Below are 27,360 nucleotides of genomic sequence, written 5' to 3'. Positions count from 1 at the left end.
GTTGTTCAGTATTAGAACACGTATTAGAACACGTGTATTAGAACACAACGTGTTCAGTGTTGTTCAGTATTAGAACATTGCATAGAATCTTTTAGAACGCACTAAGAACAACGAAAGAATGGTTTACACTAAATAAAAATAATTTGGAAAATCCAAAAGTGCACGCCTCATAATTTTTTTTTAATAATTATTTATTAATTATTATTTTTGTTTATTTAATAACAATTAAACCACATCGAATCAGACCCTGAAAAATGAAAGGGTTCTATTCCTGAGCATACTCAAGCGTAAGAGAAAAAAAAAAGACTCGATTAGTAAAGTATTTCGGTCGCTATTGTGTTAACAAGAAAATCCTCCGCACATACAGACACACGGACGTCCAAGACAGAACTTTTTTAAACTGTTTTTTAACTAGTTTAAGTAACAAAAATGACATCAAAAATATCATGAATGTTAAAAATAGTGTTTTTTCTTAATATGTGTGTGTATGTATTATCTTACAAGTGCAATGTATGATACATAAAGACATTTTAAGTTTGAAAAATCAGATGTTTTGCGCGAAGTGACAGTAGTACCCACCTCAACGCTTCGCTTATGAGGCGTGCAATAATTTGACAAAGTGGAGTTAGATTGAGCATTCGCTCGTTTGATGTAAATGCACCGTTAAATAAATAAAATAAAATAAAAAAGCCTTTTATTTCTAGCCAGTGATAAACATAACAAAAATAAATATAACTTAAAAAAAATAGAAAGTAATTTAAAGCAAAATATGAATAAAAGTAACTACAATCTAAGTTTGTTCATCTGCTAGAACCCCTCTGCAGGTGAAGGCCTCCTCCAAGGCTGTCCAGTCTTCTCTAGATTTGGCTAATTCCAACCAATCCACACCGGCTACTTTAACTAAGTCATCTTCCCATCTTGCGCAAGGTCTTCCTCTTTTCCTCTTACCAAGTGGGCCTTTCCAAGCTGTGACTTTTTTGGTCCATCTCTGGTCTTGCAAGCGTGCTACATGCCCGGCCCATTTCCATTTTAAAGTCAGCGCTTGTGCCAGCCCATCTTTGGCGTTAGTTATTTGTCTGATCTGTGTGTGACGTATTTTTTGGATTTTCCTGATGTTCAACATGCTACGCTCCATTCCCCGTTGGCATGTTATTATTTTGTTTCTAACGTTATTGTTGAATTTCCACGTTTGGCAAGCGTATGTTAGGCAGGGCAAGAGGCAAGAGTTCATGAGCCTTGTTTTTAAGTGTATTGGTAAGTTGCCTTTGAATATTTCTCTTAAGCTCCAGTATTTATTCCATGTTAATTGTGACCTTCGTTCGACTTCACGTTCGTTACTCTCGCGAGTAAAGCTGATTTGCTTACCTAAATAAAGGTAATGGTCTGTATATTCCAGAGGCTCGCTGCCGACCGATAGTGTTCTTCTAACACTATTTGTCATCAGCATGGTTTTGCATAGATTCATTTCTAAGCCTACCCTGTTACTACCTATGTTCAAGGAATCTATCATGGATTGGAGATCCTTCCCAGATTGAGATATAAGGACTAGATCATCCGCGAATCGCAGGTGGTTTAGGCACTTCGTTCCTATCTTTATGCTGTATTGACTCCAGTCCAAATGACTTATTACGGATTCTAGTGTAGCTATAAATAGCTTTGGGGATATCGGATCGCCTTGTCTTACACCTCTTTTTACAGGGAACCACGGCCCGACTTTCTCGAGTTTCACTCTACTTCTGCAATCACTGTAAATATTTTTGAGTACTTGTATATATTCTTTTTCTACGTTCTGTGTTCTTAATGTTTCCCATATACTATCATGCGACAAGGTATCGAAAGCTTTTTTATAATCTATGAATGCCAAGTAGAGTGGGCATCTCATTTCTTGAAATTTTTCAATGAGAAGTTCCAGTGTGTGTATGTGGTCCACAGTCGAGAATCCCTTTCTAAAGCCGGCTTGCTCAACCGGTTGTCTCGCATCAAGAGTGTTACATATTCTGTGATTTATTATAGAAGAGAATAATTTATAGACGCAGGGAAGAAGACTTATCGGCCTGTAGTTCGCGATATCTTTGGAGTCACCTTTTTTGTAGATTAGGATTATATTAGATTCAGACCACTGGGTAGGTGTTTCTCCTGTTTTCAGAACGAGGTTAAAGAGGTTTGTTAGTGGTTTCGCGAGTTCTTTTGATGCAATTCTTAAGGTGTCATTGGTTATATTGTCTGGTCCGGGACTTTTTTCAATTTTTAGGTTTTTGAGTGCCGTTATGACTTCGTTAATTTCGATTTCGGGGGCGGTTGCACGTCCACTCTCTTTGCCTGTAGGAAGAACTATTGCGTTATTTGTATCTTGTGGATGTTGAAAGCTGTACAGATTTTTGTAAAAGTCCGTTGCTACTTTAATGATATCACTCCGGTTGTTTAGTACTATCTCATTTCGTTTTATTCCGTCTATCCATGTTTTGTGCGTTCGCAGTTCTTTGTATGCTTTTTTTGTGCTTCCTGTTGTGTTAATGTGTTTCTCTATGATGTTTTGTCTATGCTTATTGTAGTCTATCTTTATATATTTGCTTGTAAGTTTGTAGAGAGCACGAAGCTCGTTTTTTATCGCTCGACTTTTTGGTTTGATCCTTTGTATTTCTTGTTTTCTTCTTATAAGTTTCAAAGTTCGATCTGATAAGATTTTATTCGTTTCTTTGTTAGCGATTCTTGCATATTTTAGACTTTTGGTTATTGAATTTATTATAATGTCGTAGTAGTGTTGAACCGACGTCTTCTCGTCTATTTCTGGTAAACCTTCGGATATATTTTTGTTCATGGCGTCTTGGAATTTTGCAATTTCTTCATCACAGTTTAAGTTTTTTATTTGATCGGTGTTATATTTGCTTCTGGACTTGAATAACCTCGAGAGGGCGCTGTAGTGCTATTGTTTACATCGAGCTGCTGAAAAATTGTGATTTTAAAAATTATAAAGTGATTTAATTGGACAAAGAAGTGTTAAAAACGACAATAAATGGACTAATACACAACATATATTGTGGAAGACCAAATACTGTAAGTTGTTTATCACAAAAACAACGCAAAGTCAACTTGAGTGCAACTTCGAATTTTACCGTGTCAATCCACCGAATCTCTTGAATACTGGTGACAAAAATAAATAGTGGCAATAAGTGTACAATCCAATGATCAAATCTAGCTAATTCTAAAAATAAACGGAAAAAATAACCTTATTGTCGCAATGATTAAGCAAATTAAGTACGTCAAATAGTAACAGCGCCATCTAGTACAAACATCTTGAACTGGCGCCACCAGCGAGTTTAACGCTTAATCGAACGAACGATCATTAGTTAGTTACAGTTTGAGAAATAGACACAAGAGGTCGCTACTGATATCATTTCTACAATCGTCACTTATTGTTAAGACAAGAAAAATGGAAGAAGTTATGAATATGTTACGGAAAATTCAAAGCGAACTCGATGAGCAAAAAACCACTATTTTGAAAAGCGGGGAAAGGGTAACCGACCAAGTGACCCAAAACATAAATGGTTTACTAGAAGAAAAGTTTGCAATATTAGAAGGAAAATATGAAAACCTCAAGGAAAAGTTAGAAAATCAAGAAAAAAGGTTATACTTCTTAGAAAAACAAGCGAGACAAAGAAATATTGTTTTCTTTGGATTGGAAGAAACTGAAACTTCATATTTAAATCTGGAGAGTAACTTGATCAAATTTTTAAATAAGTACTTTTCTCTAGAAGTAGACAACAGAGATATTCAAGAGGCCAGAAGAATTGGAAAAAAAGGAGATAAACCTAGACCAATAACCGTCACCTTTTCTACGCTCAGCATGAAAGTGTGTATCCTTAAACAGAAAAAAGCATTAAAAGAATCTGGCTACTATATTCAAGAAGACTACCCGCTAAACATTTTAGAAAAAAGAAAAGAATTGCAAGAACAGGTCCGGATTGAAAATGAAAAGGGAAACCTTGCAATAATAAAATATGACAAACTGGTTATACTGGAAAAGAAGAAAGAGTCAACGAATAACAATAAAAGAATGCTCTCAACTTCTCCAGAAAACAAACAAATTTCTAACAACGAAAAGAAACCACAGGCCAGTAAGAAGAATAAAACCCACACATCATTAAGAAGAACTTCTAGTTTGTCTGAGGGAGTCTTGAAACCCGGAATTCTGAACTTCTTGTCCACGAAAGATAATAAGAATAAAAATATATAACAACGAGCGTCCCCCTCTGCTGCAGATTATACAAGTAAATTAAAAATACATAACAACAAACATCTTCCAAGCCGGCTGGTCACCGTGGAAGATTATGACCAAAACCCTCCAAAGGATTCAAAAGAACCTATAAAAATTTTAGAACCAAAAACTAAATCAAAAAACAAAATTTATGTCATGACATATAACGTTAAAACTCTATCTTCTCACGAACGTCTAATTGAACTAAACGAAGCTCTGAAAAATACAAAATACGACATAATAGGACTATCTGAAACGAGACGAATGGGCAACAAAATAGAAGAACATGAAGACTTTGTTCTGTGTCATACAGGTCTCACACCTGGCCTACACGGGGTAGGTTTTATGATAAATATACGCCATAAAAAAAATATAGAGAGTTACACAGGCCTTACTGAGAGAGTAGCTTTATTAAATATGTTATTAGAGGACACCCACCTATCGTTTATACAAGTTTATGCACCAACAGAAAATGCAAATGAAGAAGATATTAACAAATTTTACGAAACCGTGGCTAAGGCATTAGAGCTGGCTCATAAAGACTTTATACTGATGGGCGACTTAAATGCGAAAATAGGAATACCTAAAAAAGAAGAATACTTAATAATGAAACAAAATGGACACGGTGAAAGGAACGAAAGAGGACAGAGATTGGTAGACTTCGCTTTAGAAAACAAACTATCGATTTTAAATACATTCTTCAAGAAAAAACCTAAAAACAAATGGACATGGAGATCACCAAATGGGAAATATACTAACGAAATTGACTTTATACTATCTAACCGGACAAAGATATTCGAAAATGTTGAAGTAATGAACATAAACTACCCTTCTGACCACAGAGCAGTCAGGGCAACAATCACACTGGCAGCGTCTAAAAAAATGCACCGTTATTAGATGGAAAATATTGAATTTATGAACATTTTCATTATAGTCACGTAAGCTTTGAAATGTTTTATTTTGGACGGTTTACTCGATTTTGGCCATTTGTTATTTAACTAGCTTACCGCCCGCGGCTTCGCCCGCTTTGTCTAAAACCTAATAAATTATATACTAAAACCTTCCTCTTGAATTACTCTATTAAAAAAAACCGCATCAAAATCCGTTGCGTAGTTTTAAAGATTTAAGCATACAAAGAGACATAGGGACAGAGAAAGCGACTTTGTTTGTATTGTAGTGAAGTGAATACCTACCTCGAAACTACCACAAATTACTAAATATGTAGTTACATGTAGTTATTACATACTGCGTAAGTATTACCTCAAGTCATTCGCTCATGTATTGTAATTTGTATGTTCTTCTAAATATTCTAATAGAGCAGTAAATACACATTACCAAAAACAACGGCATTTCTCATTTCGTAACAAATTCTAATAGATATAAGGTAAATTTGTAGATTCACCCATTTAAACTTTATTTTTACCTCATCGTGACAAAATCCTACCGCAGACGGTAATTAATTGCTCAATCACGTTACGTCTGACTCATTTACAAGCATCTCAATGAAACGCATGTTAATTTACTATCTATGATTCTAATGGGATGTCCGTTTGTGGTTTTGTGGTTTCTATTCCTTGTCGTTAAATGAGTCTTGAGACAAATACATACATTTGTATTCTATTTACAGTTTACTTTCGTAGTTTGTATTGTCGCAAAGAAATCGTTCTTGTTTCAATCCAGTTCAACCGCGATGGTAAGTATGCCCTGTTTTAATGTTTACGTAAAAGGTATCCAGGTTATAAACCAAAAATCTTAATTTAGGTATCCTATTGGAACTTACAGACTACAGTACTATTTGCTAACTTGAATAGTAAACTTCTGAAACTAGGAATTTTAGCTTAGAGTAAAGAACGGTTACCATTATGTATTGTTTCTAGCGTGGAATGCATAGTAAACACTAAACACCAAACAATGTAAACAACATGGTGAATAACTTATGTTAATAAAATATGTAATTAAAAACCGCAATCTCGCTTCGGTAGAATTATTGCACGCCTCATAAGCGAAGCGTTGAGGTGGGTACTACTGTCACTTCGCGCAAAACATCTGATTTTTCAAACTTAAAATGTCTTTATGTATCATAAATTGCACTTGTAAGATAATACATACACACACATATTAAGAAAAAACACTATTTTTAACGTTCATGATATTTTTGATGTCGTTTTTGTTATTTAAACTAGTTAGAAAACAGTTTAAAAAAGTTCTGTCTTGGACGTCCGTGTGTCTGTATGTGCGGAGGATTTTCTTGTTAACACGATCCCATCAAAAACATCCTGTAAAAAACCCAAGTCTCGCAGCTCAGTCTTTCTATCGTCAAAAGTTGTGAGATCCATGTAATACCAAGTCGGTTAATCTATTTAGTGTCTACTTGAAGGACCTTCTGTCTTAAGTTATGATTATTAGTATGTATCACACTACACAGCACGACGGGCCAGCGACCAACAGGAACGAGAGTTTCAATCGCGTGAGGCGCGAGAGACTAAAGAATCTAATATAATATTGTAATATTCATTTTGTTTTCATGCGATGTCCAAGTCGATCTATTTGTTTAAAACGTTAAATATTTTTAATATTGGCATGATAATAACTTATGTAATAACTTAAGACAGAAGGTCCTTTAAGTAGACACTAAATAGATTAACCGACTTGGTATTACATGGATCTCACAACTTTTGACGGTAGAAAGACTGAGCTGCGAGACTTGGGTTTTTTACAGGATGTTTTTGATGGGATCTCACTTCTTTTTGTAGAGCCTTTCTTTTTGATACCACCACCAACCACCAACTGCATAAATAACTTTGTAATCCCATATATTTATATGGGATTACAAAGTTATTGATGCAGTTGGTGTATTTGGAAAACTGGACCGAAATTACAAAATATTTAACTTTTCCCATGATTAAGACACTAAACTCTATATGTATTCCAAATATGAAGCTTTAAGTCTGCTAGAAGTGCCTTGGACTTTTGATGATCGGTGAGTCAGTGAGTGACAAAATTTAGAAACTTTAACAAGTTGTCATTCTTAAACTACTGGTTCAAATTGACTGAAATTTTAAATATTCCGTGTTTATACAATGCCGGATTAGTTACTGAAGATTCAGGTTTCTTGCTTTATCCACAACCGAATTATAGGGGGTCGAAAAAGGCCCGAATTGCTTCGAGAAAAGGATGGTACGGCCGTGCCGCTTTTTTTTTGCTCGACTTGGCGGGGGCACTGCCGTGCCCCCAGATAGCGACCGAAATACTTTACTAATCGAGTCTTTTTTTGCACGCCTCATAAGCGAAGCGTTGAGGTGGGTACTACTGTCACTTCGCGCAAAACATCTGACTTTTCAAACTTAAAATGTCTTTATGTATCATACATTGCACTTGTAAGATAATACATACACACACATATTAAGAAAAAACACTATTTTTAACGTTCATGATATTTTTGATGTCATTTTTGTTACTTAAACTAGTTAAAAAACAGTTTAAAAAAGTTCTGTCTTGGACGTCCGTGTGTCTGTATGTGCGGATCCTTTTTCTTGTTAACACGATAGCGACCGAAATACTTTACTAATCGAGTCTTTTTTTTTCTCTTACGCTTGAGTATGCTCAGGAATAGAACCCTTTCATTTTTCAGGGTCTGATTCGATGTGGTTTAATTGTTATTAAATAAACAAAAATAATAATTAATAAATATTTATTAAAAAAAAAATTATGAGGCGTGCACTTTTGGATTTTCCAAATTATTATTTTCTCTTACGCTTGAGTATGCTCAGGAATAGAACCCTTTCATTTTTCAGGGTCTGATTCGATGTGGTTTAATTGTTATTAAATAAACAAAAATAATAATTAATAAATATTTATTAAAAAAAAATTATGAGGCGTGCACTTTTGGATTTTCCAAATTATTTAAATTTACATTACTGTTAAACTGTTTACGCATTATACATTACAAAGAATCTAAACGATATAATAATTACGAAACATGTGTGTGTATTCAGGGCATGTGCACATTACATAACAATAGCTTCTTTTAACTTCAATCTTGTGTGTGTTTATTGTCTTTAGAGCCTTATTACAACTCGCTCTATAGTTTTAATGTAAAAGAGTATTAAATTTCGAAAAGTAAATTGATTGCATCGTAATTTTATTAATGCAATTATTGTACGTATGTAAGCGACAGTTTTTTTTTAAATATTTGCTGTATTATAAGACACCCGGCGAAAGAGAATTAATGTACAAAAACATAATAAGCCACTAAGTAGGTAGGCAAGTCCTGATAGCCAAAACTTTAAATGTGTTAAGTATTTTCTAAATATAGTTAAGGAAACTTTTAGAAGAAATGGAAGACTAGTATGCAGCAAATAAGTGAAAAAACCAGCCTCTAACCGAAATCACGTCAAAATCCAAGAATTTCTCATTAAAAATATCATCTAAATTAAGGACAAACTTGCACAAGCAATCCTTCACACAGTTTCTGAGGCCGTCCGTTTCCCAGATCGCTTCATTCTCGAAAACGCGCAAATTGTATTGCTTCAACTGCGCACGCGCATCGCTGCGTCATCTTCGTGATTTAACTTGTTTATCGGTTATCTGACATTTTATATGGTAACAAGAGAAAGTATGGAGTGACTTTTAACAGTCTGTTATTGATTTTGAGATTAAAAGAGCTTTCGCTTCCTAAGTTAAAATAATAACAAGCCACAGTTGTATCTCGTAAAAAATAGGTGTCGAAAAGCAGACATCTAATAGGCAAAGTGAATGAATAAGAAGTACCGAAATACTTAAAAGATTCGAGCTTTAAAGAGACAGTTTAGAATTTAATGCTGTTTCAAAAAAATATGGGCCAGACCACCACATCCCATATTCTACCTATATCGGATCTGCTTACAATTTTCCTTTCCCCCACAATCTATGTCTGCTTATAGTTGCCTCGGATGATTTATTATGGATGAATACAACGTTGCTATCAATTCTTTCCTCGTAAAAAATCGATCGAACAACCGATAGAAGCAAACAGAATCGTCTAACAAATCTATATTTACGTGTAAATCGTTTTACTTTCAAACTATTATTAGCGAACAGGCAATTACCTCAATCGTTGCATTAATATGGTCTTAACCGTGTCCTGTTGAGGAAATGTGTGTTCTAGTACTTTCTATGAAGGTGGAAAATTGCGTGAGAGTAAAAGAGAAATGTTTGTACACCGTTAGGTCGACATTGCAGGCTATTTTTGGACCTCGGAACTCGTATGGCCAGTTCTGGACAAGTTCTGCAGGGTGCGGTGGAGAGACCAATTTTAGAACATAGACGTTTTTAGTTCGTCCCTGGTTTCACTAAGATAGGGTTTTTTGTGAGCACGGCGGCAATAAGGCAGAAGGAAATTTGACAAATCTTTACCCAGTACTTTAGTAAAGCCGAAAAAAATTAACTGCTAGCCACTTACTGGACATTGTTAGTTCCATTTTTACACGCTTTATATTAGCTTCACCTGTATGTTTGTTTGTTTGTAAGCGACTTCTTTGGGCGCGATTTTGACCCACTTTAAACGGCCAGATTTCGTTCAAACTTTGTAGATTTATTTAGGACCGATGACAATAGGTACACTAAATTGATAAAATAAATAATAGTTAAAAAAGAATAAAAAACATGCGTTTTATAGAAAACCGAACTAAAAGCGTGTTTTTTAGTTTTTTTTAACTATTATTATTTTATTATTTTGTTGTGAAGCTGTTTATATGACAACATGTCCATCTATATGAAAACATAAAAATTTACTGTTTCATCATCATAGAGCCAAATATGTACTTATTACGAAGGATTACTTTGTATGAAGTAGCCCGTTGGGAAAATAAATACAAGAAAAACTTAATAAAATTTGCCATAATTTGTAAACTGATGCAGAACTTCAAAACGAAACGAAAATGGAACAGTTATCCCATCTCAGACAGAGGCCTACGCATAAAAAATATGGTATGTAATTCTAAAAACAATAATTCTTCACTACATAGGTAGTATAAAACAAAGTCGCTTTCTCTGTCCCTATATGTCCCTTTGTATGCTTAAATCTTTAAAACTACGCAACGGATTTTGATGCGGTTTTTTTAATAGATAGAGTAATTTAAGAGGAAGGTTTTAGTAAATAATTTATTAGGTTTTAGACCAAGCGGGCGAAGCGGCGGGCGGTAAGCTAGTCTATTTATATAAGTGTCGTGGCCATATCGTAGATTTCATCTACACTAAATATTATAAAGAGGAAAACTTTGTTTGTTTGTTTGTTTGTTTGTTTGATTGTAATGAATAGGCTCATAAACTACTGGACCGATTTTAAAAATTCTTTCACCATTCGAAAGCTCCATTATCCACGAGTAACATAGGCTAGGTTTTATCCCGGAAATCCCACGGGAACGGGAACTATGCGGGTTTTTCTTTGAAAACGCGGGCGAAGCCGCAGGCGGAAAGCTAGTCACTTCATAAAAAAAACACTTTAAAATATTTGATAGATTCCCTATTTATATGATCTGGCTAAATGTGGATGATAAAATCGTGAAACATTGACAATTTAATGATTTGATCAAATTAAATTGGCCACATCATGAAATGCGACGATTTCAAGTGATCAAATCTACGATATGGCCACGAAATAAGCACTACAGTAGATAATAAATTAAAATGATATTCATAAAACTTCCAGACAAGTCATATATGAGGATAAATCTAAGATTACACGGAAATTATTTATCTGTTTGATTCATATTTACTATTACAATTTACAATGCGTTTCAATAAGGACAAAGAATTAAAAATAACCTGCATCGTAGGTAATTAGATCGCACATTCTTAGTGGAATCAGACAATTAAAAAGAATTATTTTGTAATTACAGGGAAACTTATTTGCCACGCATAATTTTAATTTATATTTGTTATATAACATTATATTAGACTAGCTTTCTGCCCGCGGCTTCGCCCGCGTTTTCAGAGAAAAACCCGTTCCCGTAGGATTTCCGGGATAAAACCTATCCTATGTCCTTTCTCGGGTATCAAAATATATCTATACCAAATTTCATGCAAATTGGTTCAGTAGTTCAGGCGTGATTGAGTAACAGACAGACATACAGAGTTACTTTCGCATTTATAATATTAGTATGGATTATTATAATTATAATATACCATACAGTGGAATTTTATACTAGATACATATTTCCCGTGGAACCTGCGTAATATGATGACATTTTAGTCGTAATTCAATGCTCTATTTATAATTTTGTTAATATTTTATTATAAAATATTCCATACTTATTAATATTGCATTTATAATGAATTACATCAAGTATTTTACAAAACTAACATACGAATAATGTTCAAAATACTAACAAAATTACTTAGATATAAATTATATTTTCATCTTAGTAGGTTTCATATCTCGGCATCTCGAATTACTGCAAAGTAATGTATGAAATGTGATTCTAACAGGAAACCACTTTGATTGCAGTGTTTATTGTAATACTACGAAAATCCCGCGACTCCAACTGGACAATGGATTAATAATAAATGGATAATGGATAAACTAGCAAAAAAATTAATTACATATTTACTAAAACCTTCCTCTTGAATCCCTCTATCTATAAAAAATAAATCGCATCCGTTGCGTACCTAGTTTTTAAAGATTTATGCATACATAGGGAGAGATAAAGCAAGTTATAATAATGTCGTTAGATATTTTATTTTTTATCCAAGCAACAGTATTATGAGTAATATTTCAACTATTTCTAGAGCAAATGTATCTCATAATATTATCACAATAAGTGTTATCGAATTCTCTTACAATACCAGTGTACTTAATAGAAAAAACAACTCTACGCGTGGCAAAAGTCTGGGAAAATTCATGAACATTATCCAATTTCTAAGTTTTATGAAGCTGACCGTAATGTTTTTTAAAAGTTAATCAATCAACAACCTACGTAAACCCCTCTCACCCACAACCTCTTTTCCATCATCGGTAATAACAACAAATAATTTGGAAAATCCAAAAGTGCACGCCTCATATTTTTTTTTTAATAAATATTTATTAATTATTATTTTTGTTTATTTAATAACAATTAAACCACATCGAATCAGACCCTGAAAAATGAAAGGGTTCTATTCCTGAGCATACTCAAGCGTAAGAGAAAAAAAAAGACTCGATTAGTAAAGTATTTCGGTCGCTATCGTGTTAACAAGAAAAAGGATCCGCACATACAGACACACGGACGTCCAAGACAGAACTTTTTTAAACTGTTTTTTAACTAGTTTAAATAACAAAAATGACATCAAAAATATCATGAACGTTAAAAATAGTGTTTTTTCTTAATATGTGTGTGTATGTATTATCTTACAAGTGCAATGTATGATACATAAAGACATTTTAAGTTTGAAAAATCAGATGTTTTGCGCGAAGCGACAGTAGTACCCACCTCAACGCTTCGCTTATGAGGCGTGCAATACGTAATTTAAAGGCAATAGTTTTAGTCAATTCTCGCATAGATAAATCTAGTTTAGTATTATTTATATGTGGAAGTCATGTTATTTTGAAAGTAAGAGTGTTAAAGGTTATTGCGTGATCAGATATCATTAGAGCCGTGATTAGCAGATGACAACCATTCATTGGCGTTAATTGTATAACAATTAATATGTAATTTTACAGGCTGCCACGTGGATGTTGCAAATTAAATACATATTATGTGTAAACGATGAAAAAAATTAAGTTATAATAAATAATTAAAATTAAAAAACAAGTAAACATCGGACATATTATATTTACATAGGACTATATGTATGTCGCAAGGAAATTTCTCACACTTGCTCACAATACTCACTTTTATATTAAGCAATAGGCACCCATTTTTATACTTTCAAAACACAAGGTAACACTGGGTGACATTTTATTGACATTTATATGTAACCAGCTGACCCATCAAATGGTAAGGGACATCAAAAAATAGTTTACGACCCAATATCAAAACTTCCTTCTACATATTAAAAAAAATCAATAATTTCGAAAAAACACTTTTTGATAAGTAATTTGATAATATCATTATCACATTAAGTATATGTGCCACAGCTGTTTAAATAGCGAATTAAAGTTTGAATAATTTTCCACTGTATCATACACATTGAATAGTTGAAAATTTTAAATTTTTTTCCATATATTATGTACTTTGATGTTTCTAAAATATAGATACCCTCTTAGATGCTTTATAAAGACGATGTCACAGGCAAAACATAGCAAATAAAGCTAGATAATAAGATTATCACGCAGGCGCAAAGTGAATCCCCAATAACTAAGGTGAACAACCTTTTCTCAAGCCTTTGTACTAGCGACCTTCGGTTTGATTTCACGATATGAAATTATGAATGGTTTAATTGTACATCTGTATCTTATATAATGAGAGATATTTGTACTTGTTAATTTAACTGTTTAATATTAACATATACACCAATTGTAGTTTTACGTTTACCCGCAGTGCTCCGCACCTGTTGGTCTTAGCATGATGATTATAGCCTTCCTCGATAAATGGGCTATCTTACACAGAAATAATTTTTCAAATTGGATCAGTAGTTCCTGAGATTAGCGCGTTCAAAGAAAGAACTCTTCAGCTTTATAATAATAGATGAATGAATGATAGAATGATTATGCTGTCCTAATTGGCATAAGATAAATGTTTCTAAAAGAAATAATATGTGATTAAGGACCTTTCACGGTTCACCATTTGCTGATAATTTTACTTCCAAATTGCTTATAAAAACGTTTAGTCGTATATTTTAGAAAATTATTATTCATTTTAACTGACAGATAACTTAAATAGAACATATCGCCAAGAAAATTGTACCAGTATCTGTGCTTGCAGTAAATATTTGAGTTCGAATTAAAACTAATTTGATCAAATTTCTATTTAATTTGTGATGCTTACGTTTTAAATAAATATAACACTTGAATAAACTTACGTTTAGTTTACTTTTTGTAAAAACAGACTTGACGCCATTGTTAAGCTGCTTCATTCATATAACTTTAGAAATGGTCTTTAATAAATATTATTTTTACAAAAGTGGAACAAAGAAGTATTTTAGAACACTAGTATTTGAACATGATTATTTTCGGTCACTTATGTTTTTCTGGCCTTAAAAACGTGATATCATTATTTACATAAACTCCAAGAAACTGAGACAGCCATAGATATTTTTTGGTTACGAAAATATTACTTGAGGAAAAATAAGAGTTATGTATTTGTTATTGAGTAAAACCGTATGTGAAAAGGCATTAACAAAATGTTAATATCTTTTGTAGAAGTGTAAAATCAATTAGTAATTTCTATGCAATAGATAAGCCTTCCAAGTTCCAAGTGTCACAAATTAATGGAAACCCAATCTCGAAGTTTCGATTATTCACGTGACTCAAGACAACGAATAAATTAGTATTGAGTGACGCTTGAGTGTAATCTTTGTTTGTACACTTCAGTTTGAGTACACTCATATTATATTGCTTTATGGAAATTTAATTCTAAGCGAACTAATATTTTTGCACAGACTTCTGAAACACAAACTACCTATATTATTGTATATTGCAATTCTATGAATCTATATCGGTGTTTGTTATTCAAAATTATTATGCTGTTTCAAGACATTTATTTAAAAACATGTCACCATTGCAATTCACAAAGCTCAAAGCTGTAAGTGTGGATCCTTCACCATCTTAGTTTTTTTAAGTAATTACCTATAGTTATTTTGGAGAACTATAAATAACATGAACTTTTTGGATTGATGACATCACTATACATCGTTAATGCATTTTATACTAATAAACCGAATGGAACCAACATTAAACGACCAAATTATACTAATTTAAAATACGAGTTGTATTTTCAGGAATTCCTCGCTACCTTATAAGGGTTTACGGGTAGGTCGAAAATATAGGACAAGGTTCTTTGCAATGGAGAGCGGAAGCTCGGCCTCTTGTTAATTATGTATTTCTGTTAACTATTCTGCTTTATTATTCACCAAACAAATAAAATGAGCCCTTTAAATGAGTTTATTATGTTAACGTAAAGCATTCAATGAATTTTGTTGGATTTTATATACCTACTAGCGGTCCGCCCCGGCTTCGCCCGTGGTACCTACATGTTTAAACTATCCTATCTCTCAAGTTGGATCGAACTGCACATGGTGTGCGAATTTTATTATAATCGGTTAAGTTGTTTAGTCCATTGAGGACAAACATTGTGACACGAGATTTATATATATTAAGATAGATATTAGGTATATACCTATAGATAGATCATAGATTTTTACAGGACATGTACTACCTAAGTATTGCTATACGTTTTTAAGCACTAAAAATTTCGTTGCATTTTAATAAAATTTGTATATCGGCTTATAACTTTCAAGGTGGAATGAAAGTAACCTATTGTATTACTTTTTATCAAAAAACAAATCTTAAAGGGAAATGGGAACTTTGTATGGAGTAGAAGAGCAGGGGCGTTACCATGTTGTCATAAAGCATTATTATTTCCAGCGTGGATAAGTGACAGAGCTATATATCGCACGTCTAGCGCCATCACTTTCCCTCACTGTCAAAAATACTGCTTTTAAATATCATGGTATAACTATCCTAGTCCTACTAGGACTAGGATAGGTATACCATACCAGGTCCAGGACTTAGTAGGACCTTATTATTGAGACCCTTGGTACAGTGGTTGACGCGTGACGCGTAGCACCGAGGGGTCCTGGGTTCGATTACCGGTGGAGACGAAGAAAAAAAAATGTCTCGGTCTGGCAGGACACAGAATGCTGATCACCTACTTGTACCTAAAGAAAACCGATCAGTGAAACAGATGTATGCATCTGCCCCTTACCCCACTAGGGGACATAGGACTTCACTTTTTATTATTGAGACCTGCTACCTAAATATGTACCTACTAATTGGAACTGTCTAGAATCTACATATTTTCTTTGCAGTTCGATACACTCTGACTCATGTTTTGACCCAGACTCGATTAGGTTTAAAACAAGTTTGTAGCAGTTTGGAGGTTACCGTGCCTCTAACAAATGTAAGTACATTTTTTTATACGGAAAAATGAATATGTTACCTACACTAATTCTATTAAGGGAACATGCTTATTTGTAGGCATTTGCAATAAATGAATGAAAAAGTAAAGCTTATGTAGAATTTCAACTAATTCATACATGTTATTGTTTTTTTTTGCAAACCTTAGCAAATAATCGATACAGGAAATCAAACCCAAGCCTCAGAATGTTGTTAAGTACCATTACTTAACAAAACTTGAATATTTCTACCACTAGTATGCTACTTCTAGTGTTTTACTAATAATTATGACTATTCTATAGTTATATTCTTATAATTAACGGCACATTTCATAACAATAGACAATAATTTATACCCTTTAAATCATAACAAATTATGTCACAAACAATTAACAAGTAACGTGATACATTGTGTAAATGTAACTCTATAATTTCACGTGTACAAATAAATGCACATGGGAGAAAATAATTAGATAAGATAGAGTAGGTACATAGATTACGTAATATTTGCATAATGCATATAAAAACCGGCCAAGTGCGAGTTGGACTCGCGCACGAAGGGTATATTTTTTTTAATTTTTAGTATTTGATGTTATAGCGGCAACGGAAATACATCATTTGTTAAAATTTCAGCTTTCTAGCTATCACGGTTTATAAGATACAGCCTGCAGACAGACAGACAGACAACGAAGTCTCAGTAATAGGGTCCCGTTTTACCCTTTCGGTACGGAACCCTAAAAAGTGACCCTACTCCATAGGTATCGTCGTCGTCGTTTCAGCCGTGGGACGTCCACTGCTGGACAAAGGCCTCCCTCAGGGTTTTCCACCACGACCGGTCACCGGCGGCCTGCATCCAGCGGCTCCCTGCCACTCGGACCAGGTCGTCTCCATAGGTATACGAATATAATATTATATCCTAGTATAATATTAAGATTTAAGACCTTAATTATTGTTGTACCAAGCTGACAGCTAAGGTTTGTACCTATACTATCAAAGGCAAATTATAGGACTTTCTCAAAAATATTAAAACATCTGAAACTACGGTGCGCATAAAAATTGGAAGTGTATAGAAATCAATAAATCTCTTGGAATTATATAAGCAAAGTCGCTAGCAATAGCTAGTAAATCCTCACAAAGCCATACAAAGCACAGTGAAAACACCGTATTGCAATTTCACACTAATCTAAAACTTTAGTACTAAGATCGACTCTATGGCTTCCCAGTTCACATAAGCACTGACGTCTCATTCGCTGTAAATTACTTTTAATTCTGTTAAAAGATAAAAAACAATTCCAATTATATGACGAAGGTTGGATTAACCGCAAGATCACGAGTATTATATTATATCTCTCATAATATAATAATATCTATACATATACTAGCTGTCTCAGCAAACGTTGTTTATCTTATCACTTTAGGGGTGTGAAAAATAGATGTTAGCTAATTTCAAGATCTACCCAATAGGCTCACAAAATTTCATGAATATCGGTGCGTCTGTTTCGGAGGAGTACCTATGGTAACTAACATTGTGACAATGCTCTAAGTTGTGACACGAGTAGGTATTTTATACATTTAAAAAATATATAGATACTATAGCAGTCCGCCCCGACTTCGCCCGTGGTACATGTTTTTGTTTTCATAAGAAACATCCTCGTACTTCAACGAATATTATAAAAAAAGAATTATCCACCATCTCCAAAATCGATCCACCCGTTCACGCGTGATGCCGTGACCAGGGGAAATAGGGATTCATTTTTATAGATTACAATAGTTTATTGGAAAATACGCGGTAAAATAATAAATATTTTTAAATGCACTTTTATGACGTCACAACCCATAATAATAATATATCTTCAACATAGTATTCTACAAAATCCCATACGTTAACATTCAGCTCAGAAACCATACAAGAGATTATGTAACGCTCTTGTGTCGAAAGCAAGACTCATGTATATTGTATTACAGTTTAACATCTTCTATTAAGTTTGTATAACCCTAAGGCCATAAAACAATTGGAAAGTAGGAAAAAAAACATTAATTTGTCAATAAAAAATAATTTACGACTCGACAAAATTGCCCTAACTAAAGGAGATAATAGTTTTAAAAATAGCTATATAAATATTATTCACTATCCGTCTTCAATGTCATCGGGTGTTAGCTTATATAAAATAATAGTTTTAAAAAAAACTAAAAAACACGCTTTTTATAGAAAACCGATCTAAAAAATAGAAAATTTTATCAAATTAGTGTATTGTCATCGGTCCTCAATAAATCTACAAAGTTTGAACGAAATCTGGCCGTTTAAAGTGGGTCAAAATCGCGCCCAAAGAAGTCGGTTACAAACAAACAAACATACAGGTGAAGCTAATATAAAGAGTGTAAAAAAAGGAAAATACAATATGGTTAACGTACCTACATATAAGGCTACCCAAAAGGTTTTTTTTATGTAAGCAACAAAAAGCAACAATCAAATTTTTGTTCGGATAATCGTAACTACATAAGTATATAAGGATATTGCTCTTCTTAATAAGTGTTGATTTAATCAGCCTATATAATGTTGCCTTATGACGTCAAAACCTAACTCGTAAATAATTGAATATAAAATACTTAAGTCGTGCAAACTTTACATTAAATTATTTGTAAAGCAATTATCGAGTAGGTACTTACTACTTAGTCAGGTTTTCCGCAAACTCCGACTAAGTTGTAAATCGTTAAAATTTTACGTTCGCAAAATTGTTTGTCTTCATCAACAACGTGTGGCCTTTATGTCAGTGTTTGCTTTTAAATGTTTGTTTATATAACTGATTACAAAAATGTAGTATGCATTTCACTAAAATTTACACTTTTCAAGGGTATAATAATTATTATTCTATCATTAATGTAAATCCTATATTACGTAATAGCACAGACTAATAATAATATACTAGGTAATAGGCTAAATATTTAAATTAATAAAAAACTGGATAAAATAAAGTACAATTAAAAAAATCAACAAACATCTGTGCAGTATTAAATATCAAAATATGTGATTAATTTTAATATAACGCGATTTTTATAAAAATCTAACGCAAAAAAAAAATCAAAATAGAAGACATGAAGAGAAATCAATCAGCAAAAAAAAAAAATATTCTAGCTGGTTACACGATAGCATTATTAATTTTATTAAGAAAAATCGATTCTATCCGGTTCTATGAATCATTATGCATCGAATCGATTATTGGAAAATAATAATAAATCACGTAATCAAATGAGTTTTAATGTAATTTACTGCCAAGAAAAATGTTAAAAACTACATTTTTGTATAAATTATACAATAGAAACGAATGTAGATATCTAATAGTCCTTCGGTTTTATGACCACATAGTATTATGTGAATTAGCAACATATGTGTTAAAACAGGTTATTTAAATATAATAAAAAATTGTAATCAATTTTTTTTATATATACGTCTACATTCTAAAAAATAACCTATTAGAAAAACGATTTTGATGAAATAAATTGTAACTGTTTCTATGATGAACCCTTTATTATATTGATGTTAGAACCAATGAAAAGAAAAAAAAATTAATAAGAAAAAATGAACGTCGTTCCAAATTTGACTTTGACAGTTATTGACGTTCAGTAATTGCCAGATTACAAAATACCGATAATGAATTTAATCTGTTTATTTAGCTCTGGCTGTAAAGACAATGTGTGTGATGTTTATTACCATAATATACCGATACGGATAATTCACGAACCTTTGTTAGCTTAACGATTGTCACAGATTAAAAATAGCGCACTAATATTTAGGTATGACGTATGCGTACACAATCTGTCAAAATGCATTGTTACGGTGTTTGTTTAAGTATATTATATCACTAATTTAACCTTGCGTGTATGCATACGTAACACGTACGACTTGACACTAAAAATATAAATTGGTAGTAACATTTTTTATATTTAAAAAAAATTGTGACCGTTGCCATTGTTTTTATTATATACGTATGAATCTAAAATCGAAATTAAGTTTCATTTGCGTCTAAATTATATTGTTTCGCTGTGGTTTCGCTGCACTTTTGACACATCCCTTTTCACAAAATGCAATATATTATTTTGCCATATAAACTAAGGAATAAGTACTACTATTTCTTGCTGATGTTACCAGGACATCAGGATTCAGATGCATTGACCCAAACATTCTGATAATCAAATAATGATTGCGCTAAAGCTATAAATCGAATAAAGGACGAAAGGACATGTCTACGTGACTGGCGGCGTTTCGCGCCAATGGCCACCTTCACCTAGATGCGGCACAATACCATGCATCCATTGTGAAATACTGCCTGTTTCACTTCAATGTATACCTATCAATGATTTTAAAACTTTGAAAATATCATGAATAATGTTAAATGGAATTTTCGACGTATTTATATCAATCCGTACCTATAATATTAAATTGTACCTTAACATCAATCAGATTGACATCGAATCGTACCGTAACATCATTCAAATTGACATCGAATCCGTACTTTAACATGCATTCGTACATTAACACCATCCTCTAGCTTTAACTCCCAAAATCAACCCATACCTTAACATCAATAAGCCGCACAGTGAACGCAGCCGCATCAGGCGCGATCAGTCTCAACTGGCAGGGCGCGGAGACCCCGGGCGGGCGCGCGAGGGTCAGCGCGAGGGCCGCCCCCGCACCCCCCGCGCCCCCCACCTCCACCTCCTTGGTGCGCCCGCAGAGCAGGCTTGATGGTGTGGCTGAAAAGAAACTTGGTATTAGACACGACATCTATACTAATATTATATAGTTGAAGAGTTTGTTTGTGTCATGTGTGTTTGTTTGAACGCGCTAATCTCAGGAACTTATGGTCCGATTTGAAAAATTATTTCGGTGTTAGATAGATATCGATATATAGATATCGAGGTAGGCTATCATAATATGTATATCATCACGCTAAGACCAACAGGAGCAGAGCAATGCGGGTGAAACCGCGGATGGAAGGACCGCGGCACAGACTTGACAAGTTTTTAGTGTACTGGGGGACGATTGTGCAAGAAGTTTTAGTACATTTTTATTTTTTACATGTGATTCAACAAGATTCAAATTAATATCGTAATTCAATGATCGCGCTAGTCATTCAATCAAATAGCAGATTCAACCGGATGTTGGCGACATATTATAGTCTCCCAGGGAAAGACAATATTATATCTAGGTCATTTATATCCAAAATAAACAGATGTTTAAAATAATAAAAACTCAGTTTATAAATTGAACTAACTACAAACACATGTGGAATCGGAACGAATTGTATGTTTGTTTCTATGAAACTCAAAAACGACTAGTTCAAAATATGAATTCACTTCTCGTATATCTATCCAGACATATTCTTATAGGTAGGTATGTACAACGTATATTAAGTCCAATTTCCCTAATACATTTTCTCAATAAAAACAGGTGCACAATAATTATTCATAATACCTATGGTTTAAAAATACAATTAAACAGTAGGCTATCTTATAAAATAAACCGAACTCACAACTATAATTTATAATTCGCAATAAATATGAGATCTCATAAATATTAAATTCAACCGCGTTATTTTCAATTAACATTCATATGAAAAGTCCGCAAAATGTCTTCAAAACATTACATCATCGGACCAAAGAACTAATGAAATTGTCTCGGTGTTATGATAAATAGATAAATACTATAATAAAATAAAGCGGGTATTTACCTAGCATTTTATTATATTTTGTCCTTTTTCTATAATAATGCTATGTACCTACTGATAGCTCTCAAATTGAGAGCTATCAGTAGGAGGTATCAGTAGGTTGAGTCTCAATAAATAATAGATAATAAATAAATATTACAAAAATAAATACCTATTTATAAATAGGCAGGTAATATTTTTAGCCGGTAACCCTGATAATAATATTTTTAGCCTGACCCTTTTTTCAGTCAGATTAGTGGGACTTGTTACTTCTTATAACTTTGGATATTTGCTTTGCCAAAAAAGTCCCATATAAATTGTTACATCTGTTCAGAAACTAACTAACTAGAACCAGCAAACTGACAGACAAACATTTAAACAAATAAATAATAATATGCACATTGATTTTATTTTCATTTGTATAGTCACGTGTGGCATTTACCTAACATTAATTTTCTTTTACAGAGATAAGTATTAAATTTCTAGAAACGTTACAAATTCTTTAGCACGTTTAATTTTATTGCATTATTTATTGCTGTGTAAAATCAGTTTAAATGCTTTTTTTTTTTTTTTTTTTTTTTTTATCGCTTAAGCAGGCACACGAGCTGGCGGGTCACCTGATGGAAAGTGATGCCCGCCGCCCATAAGCATTCGCGATGTTAGGGCCACCGCGAATGTGTTGCCGGCCTTTGAGGTGTAAATATGCCCTTTTTTTGAAGGTCTCCATTATTGCTAAACAACATATCGCGAAAAATATCTTCTTTGTTGACGCTAACATACCTATATACAATTAAAAATATTTTAAATATAATACCTACCTAGAAATACTTCACATTATTAATAGATTCTCAAAAAACGTAAGTACTTAATCGTAAAAACATACTATCTATCTATGTATTTTCTATCAGAAAAGACATAGATATAAATCACAATCACATACATCCATACTAATATTATAAATGCGAAAGTAACTCTGTCTGTCTGTCTGTTACTCAATCACGCCTAAACTACTGAACCAATTTTCATGAAATTTGGTATGAAGATATTTTGATACCCGAGAAAGGACATAGGCTACTTTATATCCCGGGAAAATGACGCAATCCCGGAAATCCCACGGGAACGGGAACTTTGCGGGTTTTTCTTTTACTGACTAGTTACATACCTACTTTAAAAAAAGCTGGGCGGTATTAGGAATGTTTTTATAATTAAATAATAATTTAATAATAAAAAGCGCAACTTATAAACAACAATTTCACGCATCAAAATAACATAAACCTACCTACACATTTGATAACGGATTTAAACGATTCTATGGATTTGTTATTTCGAAAAATCTAGACCATCAACCTCATTAACCGTACATTATTTATAAATAAATGGAATACATTGTAAAAATAACGCTTTTATTATTCCGAATTGTTTTCTCTTTAAAGTTCTAGGTACTTTATAAATTTTTAAGAAACAATAACTTTAACAAACTATATAAGTTTTGACGACAATTCATAATATGATATGTTATCTATCTCCGAATAATAATTTATAGATTGAATAATCGCAGCATCACCAAACAAACCAAAACTTAATATTATTTTTATATGGAAGTCGAGCACGCTATGGATATTTTTATACCTATATTAATATGAAATTTATTTTAGTTTGTTATGAAATATTAAAAAATATATTTCGAAACAACCATTCGCGTTTCAATTCTGATTAAAAACAAATCTGTAACTCAAAACTATGAACATCTGTCACAAAGAGGGCTTCGCTCGTGCCTCAATAAAATTTATAATTAAAGTTTAAAAGTTTCTAATTTTTTTGTCAGTTAACCATCCGTAATATACAAAAATAACCGGACCTGTTTTTAATCGTTATTTAACGCATTCTTTAAACGAGTTATGCCATTATCTTTGCATGTATGCGTCGTTAACTGATAGTAAATAAGGAAATGTGAATTCGATATGGCGGGAATATAATGAACGAATATTTAAATATCAAGACGTTCTACGCTCGAATATTCTCGAAATCTTTGTTTTTAATCACAATAGTTTTATTGTGTGCCAGGATGCCATTCGTGTCATTATGCGCTACCGTGAAGGTTGGATTAAGGAATTTACTTGTCTTTTAGCATCATCATCACTACATAGTATAAAACAAAGTCGCTTTCCCTATCCCTATGTCCATATGTCCCTATGTCCCTATGTCCCTATGTCCCTTTGTACGCTTAAATCTTTGAAACTACGCAACGGATTTTGATGCGGTTTTTTTTAATAGATAGAGTGATTCAAGAGGAAGGTTTATATGTATAATAAGATCCATTAAGTAGTGGAGAAGTACTGTTATTTTTGAGGTTTCTAATGTGATGTCGTAAAAAATTACATTTATTCCGCTTACATTGCAAACGCAGGCTGAACCCTACGAGTTTTATCAAAATAATGTACTAAGTATTATACACATTGAAAAGGTCTATAGAAAAGTCCGCGATGGTATATGTCTATCTCTTATGGATAACCCACAATAACTTTTTTTGTCATTTACTTTTTACGTCAAATAATAGCTAATTTTCGAAGCGATTTTAACCAATACAGCATTAATCCTTAACCAATTAAATACCATGGATACATTGTTCATTTAATATAGATCTATATGGCCCTTTACACCGTATGATTTAAGTGAATATTTTCGAAGATATTACAGATTTAAAAATTGCAGGACGTAGCGTTTGCGGCCGCCCGGCTATGTATTTTATACCCGTGCGATGCCGGAGGCCGGAGCGGGCCGCTATATTTTTATACCTATACAACGTTCACAATTTTTCTGTAGTGTATTTAGTATCAGCATTGCACCCGTGCGAAGCCGGGGCGGGTCGCTAGTATTAAAATAAAATTTAAGAAGTAGATAGATACAACTGTTAATGGATGCATTTCTTCACAGATGTTGCAGATGATTCAGAAGAAATAATTTATTTTTAAGGATAATATTAGAATATTTATTGGTTAAAGAACGAAAAATAAAATTAAGAAAATATATACCTTGAAATGTTAATTAAAAACATTTATAATATGTGGAATTTTTATGCAATATTAACACTCTCAATATTTTTATTATAAGAAAATATGATTTTCTGCTTCAGTGTTCATAAATTTGTGGTTAGTAACTAACTAAAGTCATTAATAATTTAAATCAATGACAAAGACATAAAACATGGCGTCCTTATGCGTGTAATGTCACTTTAAATATTAAAACGAGTGATAACTATAAAAAAATATAACGATCGTATATATGTAGGCATATCGTGATCAAGCAATTGTATTTTTCCGATAATAACGGTCTATTTTTCTCGTATTTCTGTAATAATATTAATAGTCTATGAAATGTTCTCACGCCTTAATTCTATCAGACCTATTAATCATTTTATTGATTCCATACCGTACTATTGATTGTATATATTTTGCAGAACCTACCTTTACCTGGGATTTCACCCGACCAAAATTGGGATAAAGCATTATTTTAACAATCTTTGAACTTTTTTATTTAAGTTTTTATGTAATCTTTTACAATTAGTATTTAAGATATCAATACAAATCGTAATTTTCATCCAAAACTACAAACCATCATCATAACTTACTATATCTAGGTACATTACAAGCAGTTTGCTAATTGATACAAGCTAAAAATTTCTCTACACAACCGCGACCAGTTTTTACTTGCAATACAAGAACTACACTTAATGACTTGTAAAACATTGCAAGTATATGCGGGTACTATTTATAGATCGGATTCCGCAAGTGCGGAAAGCGAACGTAACACCCACATATATATACCTCAGTAATTAATTCTTTATCTTTAACACTTATAGTATAAACTAGCTGTTGGCCGCAACTTCGCCTGCGTGGAAAAGAAAAATTTTCATGGTACAAACTTTCATCCCCTATTTTATCCCCTTAGGGGTAGAATTGATCAAAATCCTTTCTTAGCGGATGCCTACGTCCTAAAATCTATCTGCATGCCAAATTTTAACCCGATCCGTCCAGTTGTTTGGGCTGTGCGTAGATAGATCAGTATGTCAGTCAGTCACCTTTGAGTTATATAGATGAAAAAGTAACCTAATCTGTCTGATTGGCCTACAGCCATTGTATCGGTAAATCATAGTTAGACTGAAGAAATAAATTTTATTATCCAGTTCGATTATTGTCTATGAAGATTACCGAGTGAAGCCGCGGGCTGAATACCACAGATAATATAATACTATAGCAACTGCGTAGGCAATAATGTTTTACTTACTATACTGTTATAGAACAACTGTAGGTACAACTATATTGTATGTATTTCAATACACGACAGTCGTTAAATACTTTTTAATTAACCGAAATCACGATTTACCTACTCTGTATTGTTTCTTCGTATTTGTTACTAATTACAATATTCATACACGTGGTTGTTGATAACAAATCACTTAAATTTAATAAAATATTCGTACTGATTACTATATCTACTAACATTATGGAATAAATGAGGATAGAGGTCTTAAATTCATTCGTTACGAATTGATACAAAACCTACCTTTTGCTTTTTGTACAAAATGAAGACAAGTAACAACATCATCTATGTGAATTTCGACACACAAAAACGTGTTTTTCTCTGTGAATAATTATGTGTTGAAAACCCAAGCTTCGGTCCTAAACATTTTGTGTTTGATTATTTACATTTTCTTTATATCTATGAATCACAAATAAACAAACACACCTTTGAGTATATTTTTAATTAAATGCGTAATATAATCACGTGGATAAACATACGATGTTGATAATGAGTCCTACCATGAAAGAGGTTCTAATAGTCGTTAGATAGTAATTAAAATAATTTTCATTTAATTAACGTTGTGCTCTTTTGTTTTTATGCGTTCCGAACAATATCTACAAATTAATTATGTGTCACTCCATGATGAAATATAACAATGTATTACTTAATGGACGTTTATTTTAAAGTTTACCTATACTTGAATTTGTAGATTTTATGATGTCATTTTGATCCGCCTTGTCTCCGAAACATCTTCACTGATTTGAACGGGACTAAAAGATAGCTTATGATTTCAGGAATAATCACATGGTATAAAACAAAGTCGCCTCCCGCTGTCTTTCTATCCCTATCTTTTCTTGAGATCTTTGAAAAACGCAACGGATTTTGATGCAGTTTTTTTAATCGATATAGTTGTTCTAAAGGAAGGTCGGGAAGTTAGTTCTGCAGAAATCATCTATTTAGTAAATTTAAATTGCGCATCAGAAACTTGTCCAAAACTCTAATAGACTACCGAAACACACCGTTAAA

At 32.9% G+C, this 27,360-nt stretch overlaps 2 protein-coding genes and 1 long non-coding RNA gene across 3 annotated transcripts in view; 1 reads left to right on the top strand and 2 right to left on the bottom strand.

Annotated features, from left to right (window-relative positions):
- LOC149489406 (uncharacterized) overlaps positions 1-27,360 on the bottom strand; it is a 220,810-nt gene that overhangs the window by 154,303 nt on the left and 39,147 nt on the right. The window lies entirely within an intron of this gene.
- Positions 1-27,360, bottom strand: part of LOC149489410 (uncharacterized) — a 52,789-nt gene that overhangs the window by 16,703 nt on the left and 8,726 nt on the right. Inside the window, exon 2 of the mRNA XM_089713657.1 lies at positions 20,901-21,079. Coding sequence (XP_089569783.1) covers positions 20,901-21,079 — 179 coding nt within the window. The remainder of the gene's footprint in view (positions 1-20,900; positions 21,080-27,360) is intronic.
- Positions 2,917-4,558, top strand: LOC149489411 (uncharacterized). Its single transcript, XM_089712999.1, has one exon. It carries the CDS (start codon positions 3,431-3,433, stop codon positions 4,232-4,234), a length of 804 nt encoding a protein of 267 aa, XP_089569125.1. The 5' UTR covers positions 2,917-3,430; the 3' UTR covers positions 4,235-4,558.

The sequence above is a fragment of the Colias philodice genome, chromosome 3, assembly GCF_061535455.1.
Source record: "Colias philodice isolate Cphi_HAF_F1 chromosome 3, ilColPhil1 Martin Lab GWU primary, whole genome shotgun sequence".
Lineage (NCBI taxonomy): Eukaryota > Metazoa > Arthropoda > Insecta > Lepidoptera > Pieridae > Colias > Colias philodice.
Note: the sequence above shows the minus strand (reverse complement) of the source record. Positions and strands in the feature narration are given on the sequence as shown.